This window comes from Oncorhynchus keta, chromosome 12, assembly GCF_023373465.1.
Source record: "Oncorhynchus keta strain PuntledgeMale-10-30-2019 chromosome 12, Oket_V2, whole genome shotgun sequence".
Classification (NCBI taxonomy): Eukaryota; Metazoa; Chordata; class Actinopteri; order Salmoniformes; family Salmonidae; genus Oncorhynchus; species Oncorhynchus keta.
The window spans coordinates 16,471,780-16,498,457 of NC_068432.1; the positions used below are offsets into that span (position 1 = coordinate 16,471,780).

Here is a 26,678-nt window from a genome sequence, read left to right on the forward strand (position 1 = left end):
GAGGCTTTTTCCGTCGCTAATACTCGAGTCCGGGTAAAAATGTCACCTGTAGTGTCGCCTTTTGTAGCCGCCATGACTTTTTCTTACTAAAGCTAAATGAGTGTGAACTTGGAGTGGAGGTAAGATTAGGAATTGGAAACTACTTGTGCGGAGTTCTTAGTTCACGCGGCCATCTCGTTCAAGGGTCACGTGATCCCAGAAGACCATTTTCCAACGGAGTGTGTCAGGGGTACTTCGTTTTTTGAGCTTCTGCTTGTAGACAGAAAGGAGTATAGAGTCATAATCTGTTTTGCTAAAGGGGAGATGAGGGAGGGCCTTGTATGCTTGCTTGTGGATAGAGTAATAGTGGTCTAGGACTTTATCGCCCCAAGTGGTGAAGGAGATGTGTTGATGGAAGTTGGGCATTAAGTATCCTAATGACGGGGAATTAAAATCACGGCAACAAGGGAAGCAGACTCCGGGTGCACAGCCTTGTACAGTTTAAGTGGCAGCTTGTTGTTGTTCTTGTCCTGTGGTGGAATATATACAGCACTCACAATAACAGCTGAAAAGTCTCTCAGGCTTTAGAAGGGTCGGCATTTGACCATCAGGTATTCCAAGATGGATAGGTTGAGACTTCCACCGCGCGCCACAGTCAGCACACCATTTGCTGTTGGTGGAGGCATACTCCTCCACCGCTCGATTTCACTGAATTCAATGTCCTGTCTGCTGTTTTGGCAGCAACGGGCAAACTCCTTTTCCTAGGCTTACCTTTGACATTTCTTTATGCCATACATTAGACTAGTCAGTAGAGAGGAAATAATAATCCTTTGCGTTCCTCTTCTTGTTTGTGTGTGTGTGGAAATCCTCTGGGCTCTCTCTCCATTGAGGGTCATGGCATGTAAGCCTTTGGTCCCATGGAGAGGTCCCAGTGATGATGCCCTCCAGAACACAATGTCCACACAGTATTAGTTACACGTACTACTCCAGGCCTGGAGGAAGCACCAAATTAAGTAATTTCCTCTCATTATACTTTGAGTGCTAGGTCTTTAGTGTTTGTTGTTAGCATGTAATGATCAAGAAAAGCAGCATTTTGCCTTTGTAAGAGTTAAGTAAATATAACCCAGGATGTCAGTCCTAGACATGCCAAGGGGAATACGATACGACCGTTAACCAAAATGCACTTCGTAATTTCACTCTTAGTCATTGTTATAGAACAATAGGCAGTTAGGTCAACATTTATCTCAAGCCTTGTGTTCCTAGCCTAATACTTCAGTGAGACAGTAGATCTGTTCATTATATTTGAAGCCATTTCTTTGTTGTTAGTTACAGTTTAGAACTCATGTTTGTCCTCACAGATTTTGGTCCAGATTAGGCTAACATTTTGTTGTTGAATGCTAAAATGCTAAGCTAGCTTCTTCAGAAAATAGAGTACTCTAGTCAACTGAACTCTGGTACATTTTCAAGGATTTTCCAAAGCATGCGATTGATTGCATCTGTTCTCTTTCAGTCCAAAAAGTGTGCATGCTTAATCAAATAAAGTGGATTAAGTCCCCCGCATAATAAAGCAGCTTTAATTGGTAGACACAGACGCTAACTGTGCCCACCAGTCTACCAGTCGCTATCCTGTGCCAAAAATCACAGGTCCATTTGAATGTAGAGACAGAAGCCTAACAATAACCGTCACAAGCCTAGTACTCCCACAGACATATTTCCAGACATAACATTCAGTATTTTACCTCTGCATGATTGAATTGAATGTAGTAGATAGTATCACTGTTTTTGGTGAAGCAAGGGATTCCTCACCACCTATTTTCGGACATTTGTGGATTACGTTTTTCATTAAACCTCAAATACCAACAAACCATCTGGATTAGCTGTACTCACCCTAAACCCTCTGCTGTGTTGTCTTTGAAGAGAGCATATGCAGATATAGTTTCTGTTTGGCCATGGAGTTGCACTGACTGTGCTGGTTCTCCAACATTTTTCAGAAGTTTCCACTTGCACACTCATAATGGATTTAAAAGCACAGTAATTGTGCATTTTTGTAAAAAGACATGCAAGAAAGTTTGAGTGCACACTTCGGGAGAATGGTGGAGAATCGGGACTTAGCCACTCACTGTCCTGTGAGTATCCAACGTTAGTGGAGTAGAGGCCTGCTGATCCACCCTCCACCATCTGCCCTTAATTCTGGCCAGACACCAGGGGGTAAGAGGCTCAAAATCAGACCCAGTTTCTTTGACCTCTTCAAAGACATTCCATGGTGGGATCTTAAATGGAAGCTGGCAACCAGTTCAAATACTACTTTCTCCAAAATCTCTGCATGCAAGTTCCCTGTTGCCTCATGAATACAGTAGACTCCTGACAAGTGTATTTTCGATACAGTGCCTACAGAAAGTATTCACACCATTATATTTTTCCCACATTTTGTTGTGTTACAGCCTCAATTTAAAATGGATTACATTAAGATTTTTTTGGTCACTGGCTTACACACAATACCCTATAAATGGAAATATGTTTTTCAAATATTTTACAAATTCATTTAAAAATGAAATGCTGAGATATCAGATGACACAACAGTGGTAGGCTCCTCTTTGTTATGGCAAGCCTAAAAAAGTTCAGGAGTAAACATTTGCTTAACAAGTCACATAAGTTAGACTGATAATAGCAATAATAATAGTGTTACATTTTTTTATAGGTCTAAGCCTACCTCATCTAAGCCTACCTCATCGCTCTACCCCACACATACAACACATACAATTATCTGTAAGGTCCCTCAGATTCAACCACAATGACCCGGGAGGCTTTCCAATCCCCTGCAAAGAAGAACACCTATTGATAGTTTGGTAAAAACAAACCAAAAAAGCAGACATTGGATATCGCTTTGAGTATGATGAAGTTAATAATTACACTTTGGATGGTGTATCAATAAACCCAGTCACTACAAAGATACAAGCGTCCTTCCTAACTCAGTTGCCGGAGAGGATGGAAACCGCTCAGGGATTTCACCGTGAGGCCAGTGGTGACTTTAAAACAGTTAGAGAGTTTAATGGCTGAGATAGGCGATGACTGAGGATGGATCAACAACATTGTAGTTAAGAAAGGGGGATACCTAGTCAGTTGTACAACTGAATGTATTCAACTGAAATATGTATTCTGCATTTAACCCAACCCCTCTGAATCAGAGAGGTGCAGGGGGCTGCCATAATCAACATCCACTTCCTCAGCTCCCGGGGAACAGTGGGTTAACTGCCTTGCTCAGAATAACAGATTTTTACCTTGTCAGCTCAGGGATTTGATCCAGCAAGCTTTCAGTTACTGGCCCAATGCTCTAACCACTAGGCTACTAACCTAATTGACAGAGTGAAAAGAAGGAAGTATGAACAAAAATATAAACACAACATGTTTTGGTCCCATGTTTCATGAGCTGAAATAAAATATCCCAGAATGTCCACCAGAGCTGTTGTCAGACAATTAAATATTAATTTCCCTACCATAAGTTGCCTCTCACGTCTTTTTAGAGAATTTGGCAGTACGTCCAACCGGCCTCACAACCGCAGACCACGTGTATGGCATCGTGTGGGCGAGTGGTTTGCTGATGTCAATGTTGTGAGCAGAGTGCCCCATGGTGGCGGGTGGGGTTATGGTAAGGGCAGTCATAAGCTACGGACAATGAACACAATATTATCTATGGCAATTTTAATGCACAGAGATATCCATAGGGACCATTGTCGTGCCATTCATCCTCCGCCATCACCTCATGTTTCAGCATAATGCATGGGCCAATGTTGCAAGGATCTGTACACAATTCCTGGAAGCTGTAAATGTCCCAGTTCTTCCATGACCTGCGTACTCACCAGACATGTCACTGATTGAGCATGTTTGGGATGCTCTGGATTGGCTTGTATGACAGGGTTTTCCAGTTTCTCCCAATAACAAGCAACTTTGCACAGCCATTGATGAGGAGTGGGATAACATTCCACAGGCCACAATCAATAGCCTGGTCAACTTTCTGTGAAGGAGATATGTCATGCTGCATGAGGCAAATGGTGGTCACACTAGATACTGACTGGTTTTCTGATCCACGGCCTTACCTTTTTTTTGAGGTACCTGTGACCAACAGATGCATATCTGTATTCACAGTCATGTGAAATCCATAGATTAGGGCCTCGTGAATTCATTTAAATTGACTGATTTCCTTATATGAACTGTAACTCAGTAAAATATTTGAAATTGTTCCATGTTGTGTTTTATATTTTTGTTCAGTATAATATTGCAAAAAAATATTGCAAAAAAAAATGTGGCAAAGCAATTCACTTTTTGTCCTCAATACAAAGTATTATGTTTGGGGCAGTCCAATACAACACATTACTGATGATCATTTTCATATTTTCAAGCATAGCAGTGTATACTTACGTATCGGCCTCACGGCCTTCGCCCGAGCTTTTGTGAGTTTAAAAAAAAATTAGGTCCCGAATGTAGACCTACCTCCAAATAAGTGCTACCAAATATAACAATATGCATTTCATAAATATTAGAATAAAGTATGTAAATAAGACGCTCCACCGCCAATGTTATTTACATTATCAAATGTCCATGTGCTATGTAGGTAGGTAAAACCACCCGCTCTCCCAAACAGAGAATTAGTGAACATAAGAGTTCAATCAGGAGAAATAGAGATTATCTAGTCGCTGTACATTTCAATGACCTGAAGCATGAAATGTCTACCCTTTTAGATGTTGTGGCATAGAGAAAGTTAAGATATCAGACAGGGGAGGTGATATTAACAATACTCTGAGTAAAAGAGAATGTTTGGGGATTTTCACCCTCCAGACATTATTACCTAAAGGTCTTAATGATGAAATGCCTATGTATGTTATGAATTTGAACTTGAATTATGCCCCTATTTCAGATTACTCTGATGTTTTTCCTACAATGTACCCAATGATTTATGAAAACTTGCTCGGTAGGTCTATGTCCTCATTGTGGTTTTACAGACGTGTTTAATACGTCTTATTTACACACTTTTAATATTTATGAAATGCATATTGTTATATTTGGTAGCACTTATTTGTTTTTCCTTCGCCTCCAACCCCCTTCGATGTGAGGAACGGATGTGGGTGGAGGTAGGTCTACATAAGGGTGCTAATTTTTAAAAACTCCCAAAAGCTCTGATGAAGCCGTGAGGCCGATACGTAAGCTTATTAAAGATCAGTGATACTATCAGAGCAGTGTGCAGTTTCTTTTTTCCCTCATCTTGTCCAACTGTTACCGTGCACCTGCAAAAAAGATTGCTCAGATGTGTGAGTGCCCTATGAATTTTGAATCAGGACAATAACCTAAAACACACGGCCTGGTTAGTTTTGACTTAAATTGGCTTGAAAATCTATGGCAAGACTTTGAAACGGATGTCTAGCAATGATCAACAGCCACCAGCGATTTCATACTCACAGCTGTAAATCGCTGCCAAAGGTGCTCTACAAAGTATTGACTCGGGTGTGAATGCTTATGTAATTTAGATATTTATGTATTTCATTTACAATCATTTTTCAACAATGCTTTGGTATTGTGCATGCCTTCTCAACTGTCCCAAGCCTTAACATTCATCTGCAGTTTATGGTATACTGTTCACTGCCTGCAATTCCCAAAGCTTGATTGTGATAAATAGCACTGTATGCAAATTCAAGTGGGGAGTAAGATTACTATTTTACTGTCAAACTTTTTCAACATACTGTTTATTTCAATTCAATTCTCCTTTGCTGCAGTGTTTTCTGACCTGCTAGCTTTACTGTAAAGTTTCAGATGGTCAGTAAAGCTTAGAAACCAGCACAAGCACCCTTTCCTGAACTATTAACAACCCCTTTGTCTGTCCAATAACAGTTTGTTTTACCAAGGTCCTCTGAGAATTGTAGGCCACCATGAATCAACAGGGCAACTGCAAAGTCATGCACACCATATAAAAGCATTATAGTGGAATGAGATGGCAGGGGTGAAGTGGAGGGAAGAGGGCCAAGGAGATAGCATTAACAGAGCTGTCAGAAGCAATATCCATCATAAAGAATGCCCCTGCAGAAGCCGTGAACTGGTTAACGTGAAGCAATCAAGCCGCACAAACGAGCAGCCGCTCATTGGGCGCTAAAATGCTAATCGACGCTGAGTGGCTGAGTTGTGCACTGCTTCCTCCTCTCCTTCGTAATTTGAGGTCCATCAACGCTAACATGCTACTCTGCGGTTATTACTATGGTTATTTATAGGCGCTTATGTGAGATACGATCTGTCCACATTCGAAGAGCAAAGGAGCACTGAAAAATAGTGTCAATTTTTATTAGCGAAGTTGTTAGGGCAGAGATAATGAGCATCAATACCATCAATACCACCCTAGTCAAAGAACAGACTATGACTAGGGTGGCCGGAATCTTTGACAATTTTTAGGGCCTTCCTCTGACACCGCCTGGTATAGAGGTCCTGGATGGCAGGAAGCTTGGCCCCAGTGATGTAATGGGCCATTCGCACTACCCTCTGTAGTGCCTTGCGGTCGGAGGCCGAGCAGTTGCCATACCAGGCAGTGATGCAACCAGTCCTGACTGCTCTCGATGGTGCAGTTGTAGAACCTTTAGAGGATCTGAGGACCCATGCCAAATCTTTTTAGTTTCCAGAGGGGGAATAAGTTTTGTCATGCCCTCTTCACGACTGTCATGGTGTGCTTGGACTTTGTTAGTTATGTGGACACCAAGGAACTTGAAGCTCTCAACCTGCTCCACTATAGCCCCGTTGATCAGAATGGTGGCGTGCTCTGTCCTCTTTTTCATCTTCTTTGTCTTGATCACTTTGAGGGAGAGGTTGTTGTCCTTGCACCACACGGCCAGGTCTCTGACCAACCACGTTGTTGTCTGTGATCAGGCCTACCACTGTTGTGTCATCTGAAAATTGAATGATGGTGTTGGAGTCGTGCCTGGCCGTGCAGTCATGAGTGAACAGGGAGTACAGGAGGGGCTGAGCACGCACCCCTGAGGGGCCCCTGTGTTGAGGATCAGCGTGGCGGATGTGTTGTTACCTAACTTTACCACCTGGGGGCGGCCCGTCAGGAAGTCCAGGATCCAGTTGCAGAGGGATGTGTTTAGTCCCTGGGTCTTTAGGTTATTGATGAGCTTTGAGGGCACAATGGTGTTAAACGCTGAGCTGTAGTCAATGAATAGCATTCTCACATAGGTGTTCCTTTTTGTCCAGGTGGGAAAGGGCCGTGTGGAGTGCACCAGAGACTGCATCATCTGTGGATCTGTTGGGGTGGTATGCAAATTGGAGAGGGTCTAGGGTTTCTGGGATGATGGTGTTGATGTGAGCCATGATCAGCCTTTCAAAGCACTTCATGACTATAGATGTGAGTGCTACGGGTCGGTAGTCATTTAGGCTGATTACCTTAGTGTTCTTGGGCACAGGCACTATGGTGGTCTGCTTAAAACATGTTGGTATTACAGACTCGGACAGGGAGTGGTTGAAAATGTCAGTGAAGACACTTGCTAGTTGGTTAGCGCATACTTGCAGTACACGTCCTGGTAATCCGCCTGGCCCTGCGGCCTTGTGAATGTTGACCTGTCTAAAGGTCTTACTCACATGGGGTGCGGAGAGCGTGATCACACAGTCTTCCGGGTACAGCTGGTGCTCTCATGCATGTTTCAGTGTTACTTGCCTCGAAGCGAGCATAGAAGTAGTTTAGCTCATCTGGTAGGCTCGTGTCACTGGGCAGCTCTTGGCTGTGCTTCCCCTTTGTAGTCTAATGGTTGTGGGCCCTGGCACATCCGACGAACGTAAGATCCGGTGTAGTACGACTCAATCTTAGTCCTGTATTGACATTTTGCCTGTTTGATGGTTCGTCTGAGGGCATAGCGGGATATCTTACAAGCTTCCGGGTTAGAGTCCCGCTCCTTGAAAGCGGCAGCTCTCAGCCTTCAGTTCAGTGCGGATGCTGCCTGTAATCCATGGCTTCTGGTTGGGGTATGTACGTACGGTCGCTGTGGGGACGACGTCATCGATGCACTTATTGATGACGCCAATGACAGATGTGGTGTACTCCTCAATTCCATTCAAGGATTCCCGGAACATATTCCAGTCTGTGCTAGCAAAACAGTCTTGTAGTTTAGCATCTGCTTCATCTGACCACTTTTTTATTGATCTAGTCACTGGTGCTTCCTGCTTAAATGTTTTGCTTGTAAGCAGGAATGAGGATGGAATTATGGTCAGATTTGCCAAATGGAGGGTGAGGGAGAGCTTTGTATGCATCTCTGTGTGGAGTATAGGTGGTCCAGAGTTATTTTCCCTCTGGTTGCACATTTAACATGATGATAGAAATGTGTTAAAACTGATTTAAGTTTCCCTGCATTAAAGTCCCCGGCCACTAGGAGCGCCACCTCTGGGTGAGCGCTTTCTTGTTTGCTTATGGTGGAATACTGTGGTGGTATGTAAAGAGCTACAAAGAATATAGATGAAATGTCTCTCGGTAGGTAATGTGGTCTGCAGCTTATCATGAGAAACTCTACCTCAGGCGAGCAATAGCTCGAGACTTCCTTAGATATCGTGCACCAACTGTTGTGTACAGTAATACATAGTCCGCCGCCCCTTGTCTTACCAGATGCCGCTGTTCTATCCTACCGGTGGTTGAAAAACAAGTTTTAATGACTCCAACCTAAGTGTATGTAATCTTCCGACTTCAACCTTATGAACTAGGGCTATCCATTCTGGGGTAGTTGGCAACGGGGCAGAGCCAGTGTAGCAGGGGTGAAGCTCTGCAGAGAGACCGACAGCTAGCGAGCCGTGTACACAAGACAGACTCAACTCAAGGTTTCCGCTAAGGTACTATCAAAACGTAACTCGAATAACAATCTCTCACTTGGCCCTGTGAATGTATCTCACAGGTATCATAACTCACTGTGATATTACAAGCAGCACATTACCATTTTCTTTGGCTATGTAGACTTGGATAGACAAATGCATAGCATGATAATATGGATATGACTACACTGCAGCAGTAATGGTGGAGGGATTAGATGCTCTCTGTGCATCCTGGCAGGGTCTCCTTTGAATAGAAAATGAGTGAGTGATTCTCGTTGGAGGGCATGTGAGCCGAAGTAGATCAAATCCTGCCCTTCCCGCTACGCTTCATTAGTTTCTCAAGCCAACATGATATTTGGGTTTTTGATCGTGATCTTGTAAAAGCCAATTTATGCTTGATCCAAAAATGTGTTCAGAGGCTTCGTATGGAGGGTGTGACGTAATTGCGTTGCCTACGGAGGAATACAGAGGCCAAATCGAGCTCCGTACTGCATCGCCATGCACCTCACAAATGTTGTAACAATGCGGAGGGCTCCGTATAACTCCGAATTGACATGATTGTCATGGTAGGTGGGGGCAGTAGGTCCTGTATAAACAAACTCACTTTCTTGACAACTTCCTTCACAATAGCTCTGCTCCACTAAGCACAAGAAGTCTGCATTTTAGTAAATGCTGTACGGAATGACCAGGCAGAGCCTTCAGTTTGACAGACAGATGAACCGCCAAGGTGAAGCAATTGCAAAAAAAAAAAGTTTTAAAAGCGATGCAATTGCGTATTAAATTTCCCGGTGTCCTTCCCATTTGATGAACTGGACAAGTTCAACACCGCAAACGGACTGTTTCACGTCTGATTCCCTTTCATGAACTATTAACAACCCCTTTGTCTGTCCAATAACCTCGCGCTGGATTCCTTGACCCTGCAAGTGATAATCGACAGTCAGGCACAATGAATCCAGTGTGCGTGGTTTTGCACATTTTCCCTTTTGAGCTAAAACTGCTTCGTGCTGTATTTGATATTCAAGTGCTCAGCCTGTAAAAAGTAGTTCTTTATTGGCTGGCACGACTCCTCTGGCAGTTTTGGGTTCGGTAATAAAGAAGCCATATTTAATACGTTTTACTACCCTTTGGGGTATTCTAGATTAATATATTTTGACTGTGCTCCATCAGCAAATTAGTTGAACATTTTTATGTTAATACATAATTAATTTTCTTTCTTTTTGAAACATCCAAACCAAAGTATTTTCTGTAGATTGTAGAATTTACATTTCAGCTCAACTTCTCTGCAATCTACGATTTATTTCTGCTTCCTGAAATGAATCATTCTTTAGATTCAGTGAAATCTAGCTAATGGACTTTAGAATTCGACTATGGTACCGCTCAGTGAGTTGGGAAAGTCTTGCATAACAGGGTCAGGATTAAAGGGATGGGCACGGGTGTTCGCTCAATCAGCTTGTTAACCTGAAAATAACCAGACAAGCATCAGTCCGAGAGCACATTCAATGCAGTAGCAACACTTAAAATGACTTACTTCTTGTAACAGGGCAATCCTGACCCTGTTACACTTGCTGCATATTTAATATATACTTCTAATCTCTCGAGGAGTGTGATTGAGGGTGCTTAACTTCAGGCACAGTTCAGTAACAGTTAAGAAACTGAGCATGTGAGTTGAGCGGTTGGAAATCCCGCTCATCGCTCATGGAGTGTTCCGGTGCGCCATCCGTTCTGCAATCACAGGAGAAAAAAAACTCCCACTGCAAATTCTCTCCATTAATTAAAATCACAATTTAACCAACACCCATCTATTTTTGTGACTACCTGGACCTACCAATTGGTTTTTAAGTATTGAAGCAAAACAATACGGATTTGAATGAAAAGTATTTGAATAAACATGAAAATGTAAATGTAAGAAGCGCACATAATTTCAAATAGTCTACATGTCATATTAAACAGCATATAAACACTCTAAGTAGGTCAGAGTATATTATTTCAAGGCTATAGCCTAAAACACAATGCATTGTGAAGCATTTGCAAATGTGATACAATAAGCTGGTAGGGACAAAGTGCTCAACATTTAAACATTTTCATTGTATTTAAATCATTATTGTTTATAAATTGCGCATATGCTGTGACTTAGAATTAAGTACACATTAAACAAAACATTACTTGTTAGTGACTTTTGAATTTCAGTTTTAGAATTCTTACTGCTTACTGAGGTATAGCCTACAGCAGGGGCGTGCCCTTAGCTCGTGAAGCGAAATTGGAGTGGGCGAGAAGGCCGACACTCCAGCCTTTGGGAATCTCGCTCCACGCTCCAGTCAAATTGGGCACACTCCGCTCACATGCTCTTTTCAGAAGTGAATGGTGTGCTGGATAAATAGTTATTGATATAATGACATAAGGTACTCAAAAAATGGTTCGATGCTGATAAAGAACATTTGGGTTGGCTCATTGACTTCAAACAGAGACACTGTTGAGTGACAGCTGTCCAAATGTCGACCTTACAGCCGAGAGTGATAGAACGTTGGAGTAACAAAAATGAGTGGCTTGTCAGTTAGATTAATAATTTTAGTGGTACCTGATGCCCCAGTATTCCTTGAATTTGTCTGCTAAAGTCACTGATGATGTGCATGATTTTTTGCAGCTTTAAATGGATGATTGCAGGACTGTCTCATCTGTTCTCTCCGATCGGGGAATATTCTTGAAGACAGACCGCACCATGCTCAAACATTAGAGCCCCCTCTATATGCGGTCTGTGAACGTCTTTGGAAGGATATGCAGTACTCTCCCCTCCTGCAGCTCAGAGATTAAAGCATTTGATCATTCCACTGTGTCATTCTTTGTAAAATCCTGGAGATTTTGCTTACTGAGGAGATGATTACCTCTCGTTTTCCTCCCTCTCTCCCTCTCTCTAATCAGTATAAACAGTGAAGTCATACCTTCCAGGGACCTGTTTTTCGCTCTCTGGTGATGTCACCAGCAGCCAATCAACACATAGCGCTGGGCTAGGTAGAGGAGGCAGGGAGAGTCTCTTTCTAGGCCCTGGGTATATGTGTGGGGACACACTGCTGGGAGCAGTGCTTTCCCTCAGCCCCCATTATTATCTGCCTCTGTCGCCGCCAAGCAATGAAGAATACACACACACAGATCCATATAGCAAACCACCATCCAACATTACAGCAATTCTTTGGTAACCGTAAATATGACTGTTGTCATGTTAATAGTGTTCAATGTAAAGTGCCTGATTTCTCTGTACTGTAGTACAGGGGTTTGAACATCCTCCGACTGCCCAAAATGAAGCTGTTTTGCTTTCAATGTAGAATTAGACAAATGCAACGTAATTATATGATAACCATCCTCTGTTGAGTGCAAAGTGAGGTAATTAAGCCAATTAAGCTATTATTTCATGTTGACCTCCAGCCAAGGTGACTGTTGAAGCATTTCATGAGTCTGAATAGGGGCATAATATGTACTTGAAAAGCTTGTGCAGTTTTCCTTTGCTTCACACCCATGAAATTGAGCCTCTTGCTGTAAACATGAGTTAAGTAATTGTCACATATCTTTTGAGTACATATTCCTGAGTGGCCGAGTTACAATTTCGACTTAAATCTGTTTGAAAATCTATGGCATGACTTGAAAATGGTAATCTAGCATTGATCTACAACCAATTTGACAGAGCTTTAAGAATTTAAAAAAATAATAATGTGCAAATATTGTACAATCCAGGTGTGCAAAACTCTTAGACAAACACAACAAAGTGGAATAAGTCAAGTGGGATGAATACTTTCTGAAGGCACTGTATATACAATATATCTGGTGTTAGGATTGATTTGCCAAGAATTTCTCTTCTCAACAAGTGTCCTTCACTTAGTTTTCCTGGTTGCTGGCATTCTTTCACCCTACTGTTTGCATGCAGTAGTGCAGAATGTGATGTGCGAAGGTTTACAAGCATCACTGTCTCTGCTGCTCCCTGACAGAGGAAGCGAGACACTCCGCATTTTTTTTCAACGCTTAAAGGCCTGACTGAGTGAACCATCTTCATTGATCCACAATCTTTGTCTTTGATTTGTCCTATTCACAGAGGTTCTTGCTAGGCCCCTGACTATAGGCGTACCTACTCTAGCCAGGCAGTTCATTTCCTCCCTCCCAGTAACGGAAATTAAGAGTTGGTGAGACATTGGTCATTAAGTTACAATAACTGATCAATGATCAAGTATCAGGGCAAAACAAAAACCAGCATACAACGGCTGGAGGGCACCAGGGACGTAGCACATTCCTATAGCAGGACACTGGCAGTGGGTCATCCTCATAAAGACAAACCCAATAATCCCAAGCATCCCTATGGGCCACAGGGGTGAGCAGAGCACCATTTAATTAGCCGTATTGACTGGTAAAATGAAAGCACACTTCTCTTCCGGTTGTAAAGCCAAGCCATGCGTGAATTCATAGAGGATCAATGCTCTGGTAGAACGGATAGCCCTGTGGTCAACATGTGGACACCAAGCTTCATCGTAGTAAAACCAACAACATCACGTCCTTAGTCTGTGTCTGCAGAATGATGTATTGTCAATAAGGTAGTTGAGATATGTTCCATCCAAGTCTAGGACATGTAAGGAAAGTGCAGTAAATAAACGTACAGACTGTCTGACTCGTAGTAAAGCCTCATGTCACAGCAGCTAGGGAATATAGTGTCAAGACAAAGTGCACTGTTTTTGTTTGCTTTCCACTCAAATCTAATCAAATCAAATGTATTTATATAGCCCTTCGTACATCAGCTGATATCTCAAAGTGCTGTACAGAAACCCAGCCTAAAACCCCAAACAGCAAGCAATGCATGTGTAGAAGCACGGTGGCTAGGAAAAACTCCCTAGAAAGGCCAAAACCTAGGAAGTAACCTAGAGAGGAACCAGGCTATGTGGGGTGGCCAGTCCTCTTCTGGCTGTGCCGGGTGGAGATTATAACAGAACATGGCCAAGATGTTCAAATGTTCATAAATGACCAGCATGGTCGAATAAGGCAGAACAGTTGAAACTGGAGCAGCAGCACGGCCAGGTGGACTGGGGACAGCAAGGAGTCATCATGTCAGGTAGTCTTGGGGCATGGTCCTAGGGCTCAGGTCCTCCGAGAGAAAGAAAGAAAGAAAGAAAGAAAGAGAGAAGGAGAGAATTAGAGAACGCACACTTCGATTCACACAGGGCACCGAATAGGACAGGAGAAGTACTCCAGATATAACAAACTGACCCTAGCCCCCCGACACATAAACTACTGCAGCATAAATACTGGAGGCTGAGACAGGAGGGGTCAGGAGACACTGTGGCCCCATCCGAGGACACCCCCGGACAGGGCCAAACAGGAAGGATATAACACTCAGTTATGACCTTTTATCTTTCATTCCTCGTACTATTGGTCTTGGCTCAGGATGGAATTTGTTGTCGCCAATTTGAATAATGACACCCGTAGTTCATGATTCTTTGTCATCAAAAACAGGCTGCTCTATGTGAGAGAAAAGTAAACCAGGGTGGTGGAAGTGGAAGAGGCTACTAAAAAGGATGATATTCCAACTGAAAAGAAACCATGGTTGAATACGGTTCCGTAATCCTTACAGTGTTTTTTTTTTTAGGTTGGGATGTACCACTGTGTATATCATGTTTTGTTTTGTGATTATTGTACTTCATTAACATTTTTCAAGAAGGCTTTCTAATCTTACTTTTCTCTGTGAAAAACAAACAACATGTTTGTGGTTGATGCTGGCACTCTTGTACACAATGTAGATGATCTGATAATGAAAGATGACTCTCTTGCTTCTAGGTTGCTTTCGGTTGGTTATTTCACCACAATTAAGTAACGTCCCTAGCTGTTTCCTAGATTTCACTCACAATTCACTCCCCCTCTCCGTTTCCCAGGTGCCCACGGCGTGCGAGAGGAGCCCCAGTTTGTGACGGTGCGCGCTGGAGAGAATGTCATCCTGGGATGCGATGTGGCCTACCCGCTGAATGGCCAGCCCTACGTGGTGGAGTGGTTCAAGTTTGGCGTGCCCATCCCCTTCTTCATTAACTTCCGCTTCTACCCGCCTCATGTGGGCCCGGAGTATGCCGGTAATAGGACACCTCTCCCTCTTTATTAGCCCAAACCATGGATGTCAAAGTCGTTTTGCCGTTGACAAAACCAATGTAATTTTGTACACCTACAGTTGAAGTCGGAAGTTTACATACACTTAGGTTGGAGTCATTAAAACTAGATTTTCAACAACTCCACAAATGTCTTGTCAACAAACTATAGTTTTGGCAAGTTGGTTAGGACATCTACTTTGTGCATGACACACAGTAATTTTTCCAACAATTGTTTAGACAGATTATTTCACTTATAATTCACTGTATCACAATTCCAGTGGGTCAGAAGTTTACATACACTAAGTTGACTGTGCCTTTAAACAGCTTGGAAAATTCCAGAAAATGATGTCATGGCTTTAGAAGCTTATGATAGGCTAATTGACATCATTTGAGTCATTTGGAGGTGTACCTGTGGATGTATTTCAAGGCCTACCTTAAAACTCTGTGCCTCTTTGCTTGACAGCATTGTAAAATCAAAAGAAATCAGCCAAGACCTCAGAAAACAAATTGTAGACCTCCACAAGTCTGGTTCATCATTGGGAGCAATTTCAAAAAGCCTGAAGGTACCACGTTCATCTGTACAAACAATAGTAAGCAAGTATAAACACCATGGGACCATGCAGCCGTCATACCACTCAGGAAGGAGACGCGTTCTGTCTCCCAGAGATGAACATACTTTGGTGCGAAAAGTGCAAATCAATCCCAGAACAACAGCAAAGGACTTTGTGAAGGTGTTGGAGGACAGGTTCAAAAGTATCTATATCCACAGTAAAACCAGTCCCATATCGACATAACCTGAAAGGCCTCACAGCAAGGAAGGAGCCACTGCTCCAAAACCGCCATAAAGAAGCCAGACTATGGTTTGCAACTGCACTTGGGGACAAAGATCATACTTTTTGGAGAAATGTCCTCTGGTCTGATGAAACAAAAATAGAACTGTTTGGCCATAATGACCATCGTTATGTTTGGAGGAAAAAGGGGGAGGATTGCAAGCCCGAAGTACACCATCCCAACCATGAAGCATGGGGGGGGGGGCAGCATCATGTTGTGGGGATGCTTTGCTGCAGGAGGGACTGGTTCACTTCACAAAATAGATGGCATCATGAGGTAGGAACCTGTTGCTTCAATATATCCACATCATCTCAAGACATCAGTCAGGAAGTTAAAGCTTGGTCGCAAATGGGTCTTCCAAATGACCCCAAGCATACTTCCAAAGTTGTGTCGCAAAATGCCTTTCGGAGAACAAAGTCAAGGTATTGGAGTGGCCATCACAAAGCCCTGACCTCAACCCTATAGAAAATTTGTGGGCAGAACTGAAAAAGCGTGTGTGAGCAGGGAGGCCAACCAGTTACACCAGCTCTGTCAGGAGGAATGGGCCAAAATTCACCCAACTTATTGTGGGAAGCTTGTGGAAGGCTACCTGAAACGTTTGACCCAAGTTAAACAATTTAAAGGCAATGCTACCAAATACTAATTGAGTGTATGTAAACTTCTGATCCACTGAGAGTGTGATGAAAGGAATAAAAACTGAAATAAGTAATTCTCTCTACTATTATTCTGACATTTCACATTCTTAAAATAAAGTGGCGATCCTAACTTACCTAAGACAGGGAATTTTTACTCTGATTACATTTCAGGAATTGAGAAAACTGAGTTTAAATGTATTTGGCTAAGGTGTATGTAAACTTCCAACTTCAACTGTATGTAGCCTCTTTACTTACAGTAGTAATTGCCTAAAATCTTTTCTCTGAATTTGTGCCCAAGGCTGGTCTAACTGGTAACGCCTCCACCTGCAACACCTGCAGTATTCAGACACGTTGACTTTTATTTTACCATAAAGGCCTATTCTAAAAATGTATTAAATACATGTTTTTCCTTATGAATCCACACACAATACCCCATAATGACGAAGCAAAAATTGTTTTTGGGAAATGTTTGCAGATTTATAAAAAATATAAAACATAAATACCTTTTTTACGTAAGTATTCAGAGCCTTTGCTATGAGACTTGAAATTTAGCTCAGGTGCATCTTGTTTCCATTGATCAACCTTGTTTGTACTACTTGATTGGAGTCCACCTGTGATGATAAATTCAATCGATTGGACTTGATTTGGAAAGGCACACACCTGTCTCTATAGGGTCCCACAGTTGACAGTGCATGTCAGGGCAAATACCCAGCCATGATGTCAAAGGAATTGTCCGTAGAGCTCCGAGACAGGATTGTGTCGAGGCACAGACCTGGGGAAGGGCACCAAAAATATCTGCATCATTGAAGGTCCCCAAGAACACAGTGACCTTTATTTTATTTAACCTTTATTTCACTAGGCAAGTCAGTTAAGAACAAATTATTATTTACAATGACATCTTACTGGGGAACTGTGGGTTAACTGCCTTGTTCAGGACCATAACTACAGACTTTTACCTTGTCAGCTCAGGGTTTCGATCCAGCAACCTTCCAGTTACTGGGCAAAATCTCTAACCGCTAGGCTACCTGCCACCCCCATTCTTAAATGGAAGAAATTGGAACCACCAAGACTCTTCTTAGAGATGGCTGCCTGGCCAAACTGAGCAATTGGGGGAGAAGGGCCTTGGTCAGGGAGATGACTAAGAACCCAATGGTCACTCTTACTGAGCTCCAGAGTTCCTCTGTGGAAATGGGAGAACCTTCCACGAATCGGATCTTTATGGAAGAGTGGTCAGACGGAAGCCAATCACCAGTAAAAGGCACATGACAGCCTGCTTGGAGTTTTCCAAAAGGCACGTAAAGGACTCTGACCATGAGGAACAAGATTCTCTGGTCTGATGAAACCAAGATTGAACTCTTTGGCCTGAATGCCAAGCATCACGTCTGGAGTATACCTGGCACCCTCCCTACCGTGAAGCATGGTGGTAGCAGCATATTGCTGTGGGGATGTTTTTCAGCAGCAGGTACTGGGAGACTAGTCAGGATTGAGGGAAAGATGAACAGAGCAAAGTACAGAAACATCCTTGATGAAAAACTGCTCCAGAGCGCTCACGACCTCGGACTGGGTCGAAGGTTCACCTTCCAACAGGACAACGACCCTAAGCACACTGCCAAGCTAACGCAGGAGAGGCTGCGGGACAAGTCTCTGAATGTCCTTGAGTGGCCCAGCCAGAGCCCGGACTTGAACCCAGTTGAACATCTCTGGAGATAACTGAAAATTGCTGTGCAGCGATGCTCCCCATCCAACCTGACAGCGCTTGAGAGGATGGGGGAAAACTCACCAAATACAGGTGTGCCAAGCTTGTAGTGTTATACACAAGAAGACTCGAAGCTCTAATCGCTGCCAAACGTGCTTCAACAAAGTGCTGAGTAAAGGGTCTGAATACTTGTGTAAATGTGATCTTTCAGGTTTTGTTTGTTGCCAATTGTTTTTTTGTAAACTGCTTTTGCTTTGTCTTAATGAGGTATTGTGTGTAAATTGATGAGGGGGAAAACTATTTAATCCAGTTTAGAATAAGGCTGTAAAATGTGGAAAAGGTGAAGGGGTCTGAATACTTTCCAAATGCACTATAGATCTCGGCCCCGCCGCTACTCTGCATTTCCCTCCCTTCCTCCCATATCATTCATGTGTCAATACAAATTGACATAGGAAGTTGGGAGACCAATGTTCTTTCAGATTCACAAGGTCAAGTGTGTGTAAGGAGGGAGCACGTTTGTGATTTTCACTGCAGTCCAGGGGAGGTTGTCTCCCCTCCCCTAACACCCACAGTGGGAAACAAATGTTTGGTAAGAAATATGCCTTCAGGTGCGAGAAGTGCGATACTGCTTGTGAAACACTTAACTGACTGCCACAGGAGCTTTAACTATGCGACCAAGCACACTAACAGTAATGGATGACATAATCAAGTTGTTTTTGACAGGTGTAAATGGATATAATGAATGGGAATTAAATATGTTTAAATTCCTGTTGATAAAATGGATTGGTGTATCATGATTGTAAAGAGAAGGGTGTCTTCCTTTTTAAAACTGGACAATAAACAACACTAGGTGACCTCTTTAACTATAAAAAAGTATCCTGCAATCATCACAGTACATCTTCACAGTGGATCAGTAAACAATCCGCTTCCCTTTGAGTTACAATCCTGTAGAAATGACATCACTCCCATTCCATGCATTATACTGTTAATATGCCATATATAATTAGCGCGCTATAATCCCTATTTGGTCAATAGATTAGCTGCAGTCTGCATCAGATAAACACGTTCCTGTTAAAGCGTCTTTACAATGCAGAGCCGGACTCCCACAGCAAAAGCTTTCAGATTTGGAGTTGGAGGCAGTTGCTATGAATGTCCTCTTTATAATGTATTATAAACAGATTATTATGACCGATAATCCAGCGATGTAGCAGAATGGGGAATACTGTGGCCGAATAGCTAACTGAGCAGCCAAGTACCTAGTCACTTGTGTGTGTGGTGTCTGTGAATCGGGACTCTTTATAATGACAGGGAACAAGAGCAGAGGAAAGGAATACATTATCGTGAGAAACAAGCGAGAAATGTGTTCCCTCAAAGGCGATTTCTATTTGTCTGAATCATGTATATAAGAACATTTTTTTTTACTCATTTTATGTATTTGTATTAAGTCATTGAAACTCATCAATAGCCTTCAGACAATCACTGGCCTTTGGGAAAAGAACAGACAATCTCTCAGAATAGCGGTGCTGATTTGAATTAGCTGTGGACAATCAGTTGTGGGAGAATACCCACCCAGGTGTTATGCCATTGCACTTCAAACAGAAGCTGAAGCTGAAAGGCAACCTCCAGACCAAAGGTGCGTATCGGTAGAGGTGACTGGTCAAAAGTGCTTTGGACTTTTTTCCCCCTTCGAAATCTGGAACATTACAGCATCGATACGGAGCAGAGACCGAAAGGGGATGTGCTCATTTTACTGAGCATGTCAGTTTAAAAAAATACAAATAATAATGTATCAGACGTTGCCAGGGGCAGGATATGCAATTTTTATGGTCGGTCCTGACCGCGAACGTTAATTAGAGAGCGGCTGAGGATTTCTACCTCTGGCCAAAGTCAGAGCAGTTCTGTCGGTTAGGTTACATCAGCATCTACTGTACAACCGGGTACACCACACTCCGGAGACACAGCATGTATCATATGTATTGCTCCTTATTTTATTAGGTTGAAGCTGCAAACTAAATCCCCGTTTAGAGAATCATAATCAACAAAAGCATTATTTGTTTCAAGTTTTATCAAGTTTAAAGTTGTATTTGTCACATGCACAAGTACAGTGAAATGCTTAACTTGCGAGCCCAGCCGAACAGTGTATAATTCAATATAAAAAATAAATGTTTGTGTGACTGGTACCAGGATAAATATAATAACAGTAAACAGTATGGCAGCAGCATAAGTGATGTGTGTATTGTGGTGAGTTTGTGTGTGTGCAACAGTGTAAGTGTAGGCGTGATAGTTGGATATACATGTAGACAGGGCTGAAAGTTGACTGGTAGCAGGAATATATAAATCCTTATGGTAATATACTAATAAACAGGAGTAATAATGTAGCAGGATAAATGGATGGATACTAATGGTAATGGGAATCAATAATCATTTTAGCAGCAGCGTAGGTGTGAGGGGGAGCAGTAGTTGTTAGCCCATTTAACAGTCTTATGGCCAGGGGATAGAAGCTTTTTAAGAGTCTGTTGGTCTGAGCCTTGATCCACCGGTACTGTCTGCCAGATGGGAGCATGGAGAACAGTCCATGTCTCGGGTGGCTGAAGTCTTTGGCAATTTTTTTATGCATTTCTCAGTAACATGCACGTCCTGGATGGCTGGCAGCTCACCCCCAGTGATGCCCTGAGCCGTCCCCACCACCCTCTGTAGGACATTCCGGTCGAGGGCTGTGCAGTTGCCATACCAGACGGTGATACAACCAGTCAGGATGCTCTCGATGGTGCAGCTGTAAAAGTTCCTAAGGATCTGAGGGGCGGTGCCAAGTTGCTTCAGTCTTCTTCACGGCTATGCTGGCGTGATGTAACGGTTTTAACTTGAGGTTATTATTTATAGGGGTGCCAGGTAGGTTGTGCCTACCAGAGAAAACATTGGTTTCTCCTTTTAGTTTGGGTGGGAATGAGTCCCATCTGGTCCGTCAAGTCTACACCAATACAAAGGACTTATGTAAAAGTCAGGATGGAAATAAACTTTTCATAAACCCTTAAAACATTGGAAAGAACTTCAAAAACAACTATATTCTTTTGCGTGGGTTGTATTAACAACATCAATGATTACACACACATATAATAATATAACACAATGAGTTCTGGTTCCTCCAGAAATGTCCTGTACCTCGGGCCTAAAAAGAGTCCAGCCCGGTAAAGGAGTTCAGTGAACTCAAGTGACTTTTGTCAAGCAATGTTTGTCCGTTCATTCAGTGTAGCGTAAACCCAGTATTAAACATACCATCAATATAACAATTATTTTACCACAGAACTTAAAGCGTATCAACTCTTACTAAGTCCTCAACTACAACTAACTACATAAATCATCACAGTATACCTCACATCAAAAAGGTTGTAGTCAGTCGGTCAGTCAGACAATCCAATCCGCCAATAGATCTCCAGCGGAGAAAGGCCACGGACGCAAAGAGTGGATCCGATCCTGGGTAAACTCTCTTAGGCTACAAAACAAACGGATTAGAGAAGCTTCGGAACTGAGGGTTGAACACATCCTCATTCACGTCTCCGTCACAACCCCACTTTTGCGCAGCTGATGCTGGCTATTTAATTGGGAATTAAAGGGAAAGTGTCCTATTGGAAGGAGCTGCACTGAGACGGTTCAGAAAAATTCAGGGCCGTCACAGTGAGAAGACCTGGTTAAGTCCTCAGTGATGTGGACACAGAAGAACTTGAAGCTCTTGACCCTCTCCCCTGTGTCCCTGTCAAATGTGGTTGTGATTAAAAGCATTTTACTCGATCAAAGATGCCAATCATATGGACAGTGTTTTACTGCGCCAAGGGACAAAGAATTGAAGGTGGTAGAACCATTTTCAATCTTCTAAAATAGCTTCCAGCCTTTATCTCTAGATGGTAGGTGTCTTTTTTGTTTTGAATACCTTTCAAGGGATATATGCTGCTCCTTTAAAATCTTCCCTGGAGCTGTTTTTAGACTGCTCCTCGTACCCTGGTACAAATTACATTTGACAGTCCTCACTACCGCCAATTTCTCCCTGCTGCGCTACAGTAGCTACAGAACAGGGGCCTTTTTCAATTTGTGCTACTGCGAAGCTCTAGTCGTCGCTCGCTAACTGACAGCCACCTCCCACAGTGAGGATGGAACAGCGCCAGAACAGATTGATGGTCAGTGTCAAGGTTAGAGTTCAATACCATTTCTTATTCACACAGTGGCCTGAGTTGTGCCTGTTGTAGATTGGACTGGTGCTTTTTTTTTGCCACAGTGAGCACTGAGGGGGCACTGCTTCCTCTGGTTGAGAGACTGCCCTCTGCCTGTCGTGCCAACAGTGTGGCTTTGTTTCTGGGTCGTGTCATAGCCACCCCAAGCCAATGAAAAGGGTGTGTGTACTGGCAGCATGGCATTTCCACTTTGTCTGAGAGTGGAATATTAATCACTGGTGTTTGGCTTGTCCCATTAGGAGCTACAGAGTTTGTTTGTCACATGCCGTACTCTGGGCCTAAATGAGACCTCAATTCAAACACCATCGACTTGGGTCATGTCTGCATTTGACTGTCTTCATAGACAATGTGATACACTGCCTGCCTTTGACTGCAAATGGATTAAGATTGCTTCTGAAAGGAACTTTGTCGTTGCTGATGGTTAATGTAGCAGAAAAAACAACAACATATGGAATGTTCCAAACTTCATCCCCTTGCAATTCCTGAGAACTTTGCTGTCGGAGATGGTAAACATGGTAAACTTAGACCAGGGTCAATGTTTTTCTATCAGAATATCAATGGGAACCCCAAACTGATGACTCCTTACACTTGCCCTAATACCAAGCCAAACCTCATAGTACTGATATCTCTCCCTAGACTCTCTGTTTCTGTAAAAACAAACACATTTTTGGATCAGGCATCTTTTGCTGAATCCAAAAGATTGTGTTACTCTTGTTTCAACCAAAAAGAGCAACAGTAACGGTTACATTTACTGTAGAAAAGAACAAAGGCAGTCCACCGAGCAGAGGGCTGTACTTACCTATACCTAATCTCCCAGCATGTCCCCCAAACTTGTTACTATCTTTAACCTAAATGTCTGTGTAGTTTCCCCTCTGCCCCCCTTATCACCCAGATAAAAATACAGCTGAATTTTAAAGCTCTCCTTCCTTTCTAATGGCCCGGCAGGCTGTGGCCCAGTTCTCCTTCTGCAGTATCGATCTCCAACACTGAACAAATATTTGCTACTTTGCTCAGAGAGAGCCAACCCGCAACCACAGCGACGCTCCCTTATCTACTAGAAGAATCTCCAAGTTAGGCCAATAAAAAGAGAGTGGCATCCGTATTGCCCCTCTTCCGTCAAAGTTCTTTAGCAGAGAGGCCTCCCAAGTGGCGCAGCGGTTTAAGGCACATCATCAAAGTGCTAGAGGCGTCACTACAGATCCAAGTTCGATCCTGGGTTGTCGCAGCCTGCAGTGACCGGGAGACCCATCAGGTGGCGCACAATTGACCCAGCGTCGTCCGGGTTAATGAAGGGTTTGGCCAGCCGGGATGTCCATGTCCCATCGCACTCTAGCGACTCCTGTGGTGAGCCGGGCGCATGCACACTGACACGGCCGCCAGTTGGATGGTGTTTCCTCCGACACATTGGTGCGGCTGGCTTCCGTGTTAAGTGAGCAGTGTGTCAAGAAGCAGTGCGGCTCGGCAGGGTCGTTTCTGAGGATGCATGGCTCTCAACCTTCGACTCTCCCGAATCCGTACAGCAATTGCAGCGATGGGACAAGACTGTAACTACCAATTGAATATCACAAAATTGGAGAGAAAAAGGGGTAAAAAGTTTAAATGTCTTTCAAAAAAGTTATTTGCAGAACATGTTAGGAGTCATTGGAGCTAGTGTGAATCATAATGTCTCCTTTCACGATATCACCCCGTATGACAATCACTAGGTCTGTCAGACTGCCATGCACTGACAGATGTGATGTAATGAGAGGAGAGAAGCGTGTAAGGGGGTGTAACAGCTGGACTTGTCATCATTAGCTCAGAGAAGAGGGCCCACTTGAGTGATATTCTACACCTGAGGCTTCATGATGCTGCCCAACTTGTACACACACACAGTTAAATAAAGATGAACCGATATATACATTTAGACATACGGTAGATGCAGATATAAACATGTGCATGTACAGACACTGACAATCAGACCTGAGGAAAGACACACATGCTATTATGATGACAAAAACGATGGATAGACACTGCATACTTGCACACAGTCTCGGAAAAAAAGTGGTTCAGTGGTTCTATTAATAATTATTTCCTATTCACCCGGTTTCTCACTTTACTTCACTTGATATAACCTGGTGTGTTGCATACAGGGGATATAGTCGGCCCAAATGGATGTCACTCAAACACATTGACTCTGGGGACCGCGTAGTGAGCTGTGGAGCGCTTTGATAATGTTGCTGTTGTGGGCCGTTGTGCCCTCAAAGCCCTTTGTGTTGCCCATATCGTCGGCCGCCATCTGTTATGAGCGGAAGCTAGATTGCCGAGAGCAAATCATAAATCCCCCTCCCCCTCCCTTTCCCTGCTTGACCCGTAAAGAGTGAAAGCTGCTGTGACACTCTGGGCTGCCACTCAACTCCCGTAGTCTTAAGGCTTGGACCCACAAAGGATACTGACTGCCAAGAGGTACTTGAGATCTCTGCCTAGAGTGTCGGCAGTCAACTTTTTGTTGTTCACATAGCACAGATTGCCCACCGATCAGCCTCGTTAAAATACTCCAGACCACAAGGTGGCAGTAGCTTTAAGCTATCGATTTGTTTGGCTTGTACCTGCTGTAGATAGCTAATGCTAGCTAACTAGCAAGCTGCACTAATGTTGTTTCTAGCGAACTAGAATGTGTACCAAGCCCTTGTTGATTTTAGCCAGATGGCCACAACTACACTTGGACACTTTCTTGTCGAACACTTTTTTTTCTCCAAAATCCTGTGCATTAATATGGAGTTGGTCCCGCTTTTGCTGCTATAACAGTTTCCACTCTTCTGGGAAGGCTTTCCACTAGATGTTGGGACATTGCTGAGGGGACTTGCTTTTTCCTTGTAACTTTTGTCAGCTCCCCCTGGTTTGTCGGTACCAGGTTGGTACACAGCATGTGCATCTTTTGTTCTAGCAAGAGAAGAGAATGGCCTTCTACTCAGGGCCGATGCCAGAACGAATCAGTTGGATGGGCATTTGATTTCCATAGAGGGGCATGTTTCTTACACGTTTGTGTTTTTTTAATGGGTTTTATAGTAAGCACATGTAATTTAACTGTAACAAAAAAAAAATGTGTTACCTTTTTAATGTGGCATTAACACAACCAATCATGATGTTTTCATCTGATTGTCAAACAAATATCAAGATATCGTCCCAAAAAATCTTTCATCCAAACAAACTGTGCCCTCACTAACTTTCCTTTTCATTCGCAACTGGCTGAAACACACCGGAGAACAGCGCCCTTTTGCCTTACTATATGTATCACATGTATTTGATGCTGTCTGGCCAAAAATGCTTCCTCTTTTTGGACAGACAGCATCAGATACATGGGCTACATATACTGAGACAGAGGGGCGCTGTTTAGCTCGCTCTGATGTTTTATCTGAGATTGATGTGTCTTTCTGTCAGCGGGCGTCTCGGTCAAATAAATTAGCAATATTAAAATATTTTTGTTGGATGGGTAAGGAGGTACGGTAGGGTGAGACAGGCCCCCTAAGGCTGACACAAAATGCTTGCCCTGCTCCTACTTTGCTAAGTACTAATTGGCAGTCAGATTTCTCGAGTGTCTGACCCCTTAGTGTTATGATGGATTCAGATGGGGCAGGCTCTCGTGGCTCTGTTTCTGTGGGTCTGGTAGGGTGTTGGGGTTCGGAACCGCACCCTGCTTGCGCGACCCAAAATTAAACAAGTCCATCTAATGGCGTTCCTTCCGCTTTTATAGACCAAAACTGGAACTTGTTCTCAACTAGCCTACCTGGTTAAATAAAGGTGAAATAAATAAAAAATGATACCGGGTCACTTCTTTTCATCTGGCATGCAAACCTAATTGCTATCTAGCAGGCAAACTTCACTTGGGAGAATACTAAAACCATTTAATCTTGCCAGTCTTGGACCCCTGGGAGCTATGCCTTATGCTAGCTGGCTGAATAATGAGGGGCTTTTATTATTATTCTAGTTATTTCACCAAAGGCTATTTACTCACATCACTTATGTTCAAACTTATGTAAATCGGGGTTAGTTCGTGTGCTAAAATGGCTGTTATTATTACATATCATGTCCATGTACGCTTGCTACTGTAACTACATAGGGTGCTCTCGGACTGGCATTGAACAGTTTGTGGCTATTGTGGCTACTGCCCGTCCAGTCCATCCAGTCGTGTACTTTTTTCACAAAAATGCTTCAGTGAGTAAGAGATGCCCTACTGGCTCACAGACTGGGTTAATTGATTACTCATCCTTGTGCTAGGAAAAATTAAAATAAATGTATTTTTATCCCAAGCCCAGTGGCCCGGTTTAAAAAAGTATACTGTATACTAGCTATGTTTCCTGGTTTGACCCCTCTTATTAATCTCTCCCTCCTTCCTTCCCGTCCT

At 43.1% G+C, this 26,678-nt stretch overlaps 1 protein-coding gene across 2 annotated transcripts in view; it reads left to right on the forward strand.

The window, feature by feature from the left end:
- igsf9bb (immunoglobulin superfamily, member 9Bb) overlaps positions 1–26,678 on the forward strand; it is a 197,757-nt gene that overhangs the window by 49,308 nt on the left and 121,771 nt on the right. For both annotated transcript variants that reach the window (XM_052457764.1, XM_052457765.1), the window contains exon 2: positions 14,706–14,897. In XM_052457764.1, coding sequence (XP_052313724.1) covers positions 14,706–14,897 — 192 coding nt within the window. The remainder of the gene's footprint in view (positions 1–14,705; positions 14,898–26,678) is intronic.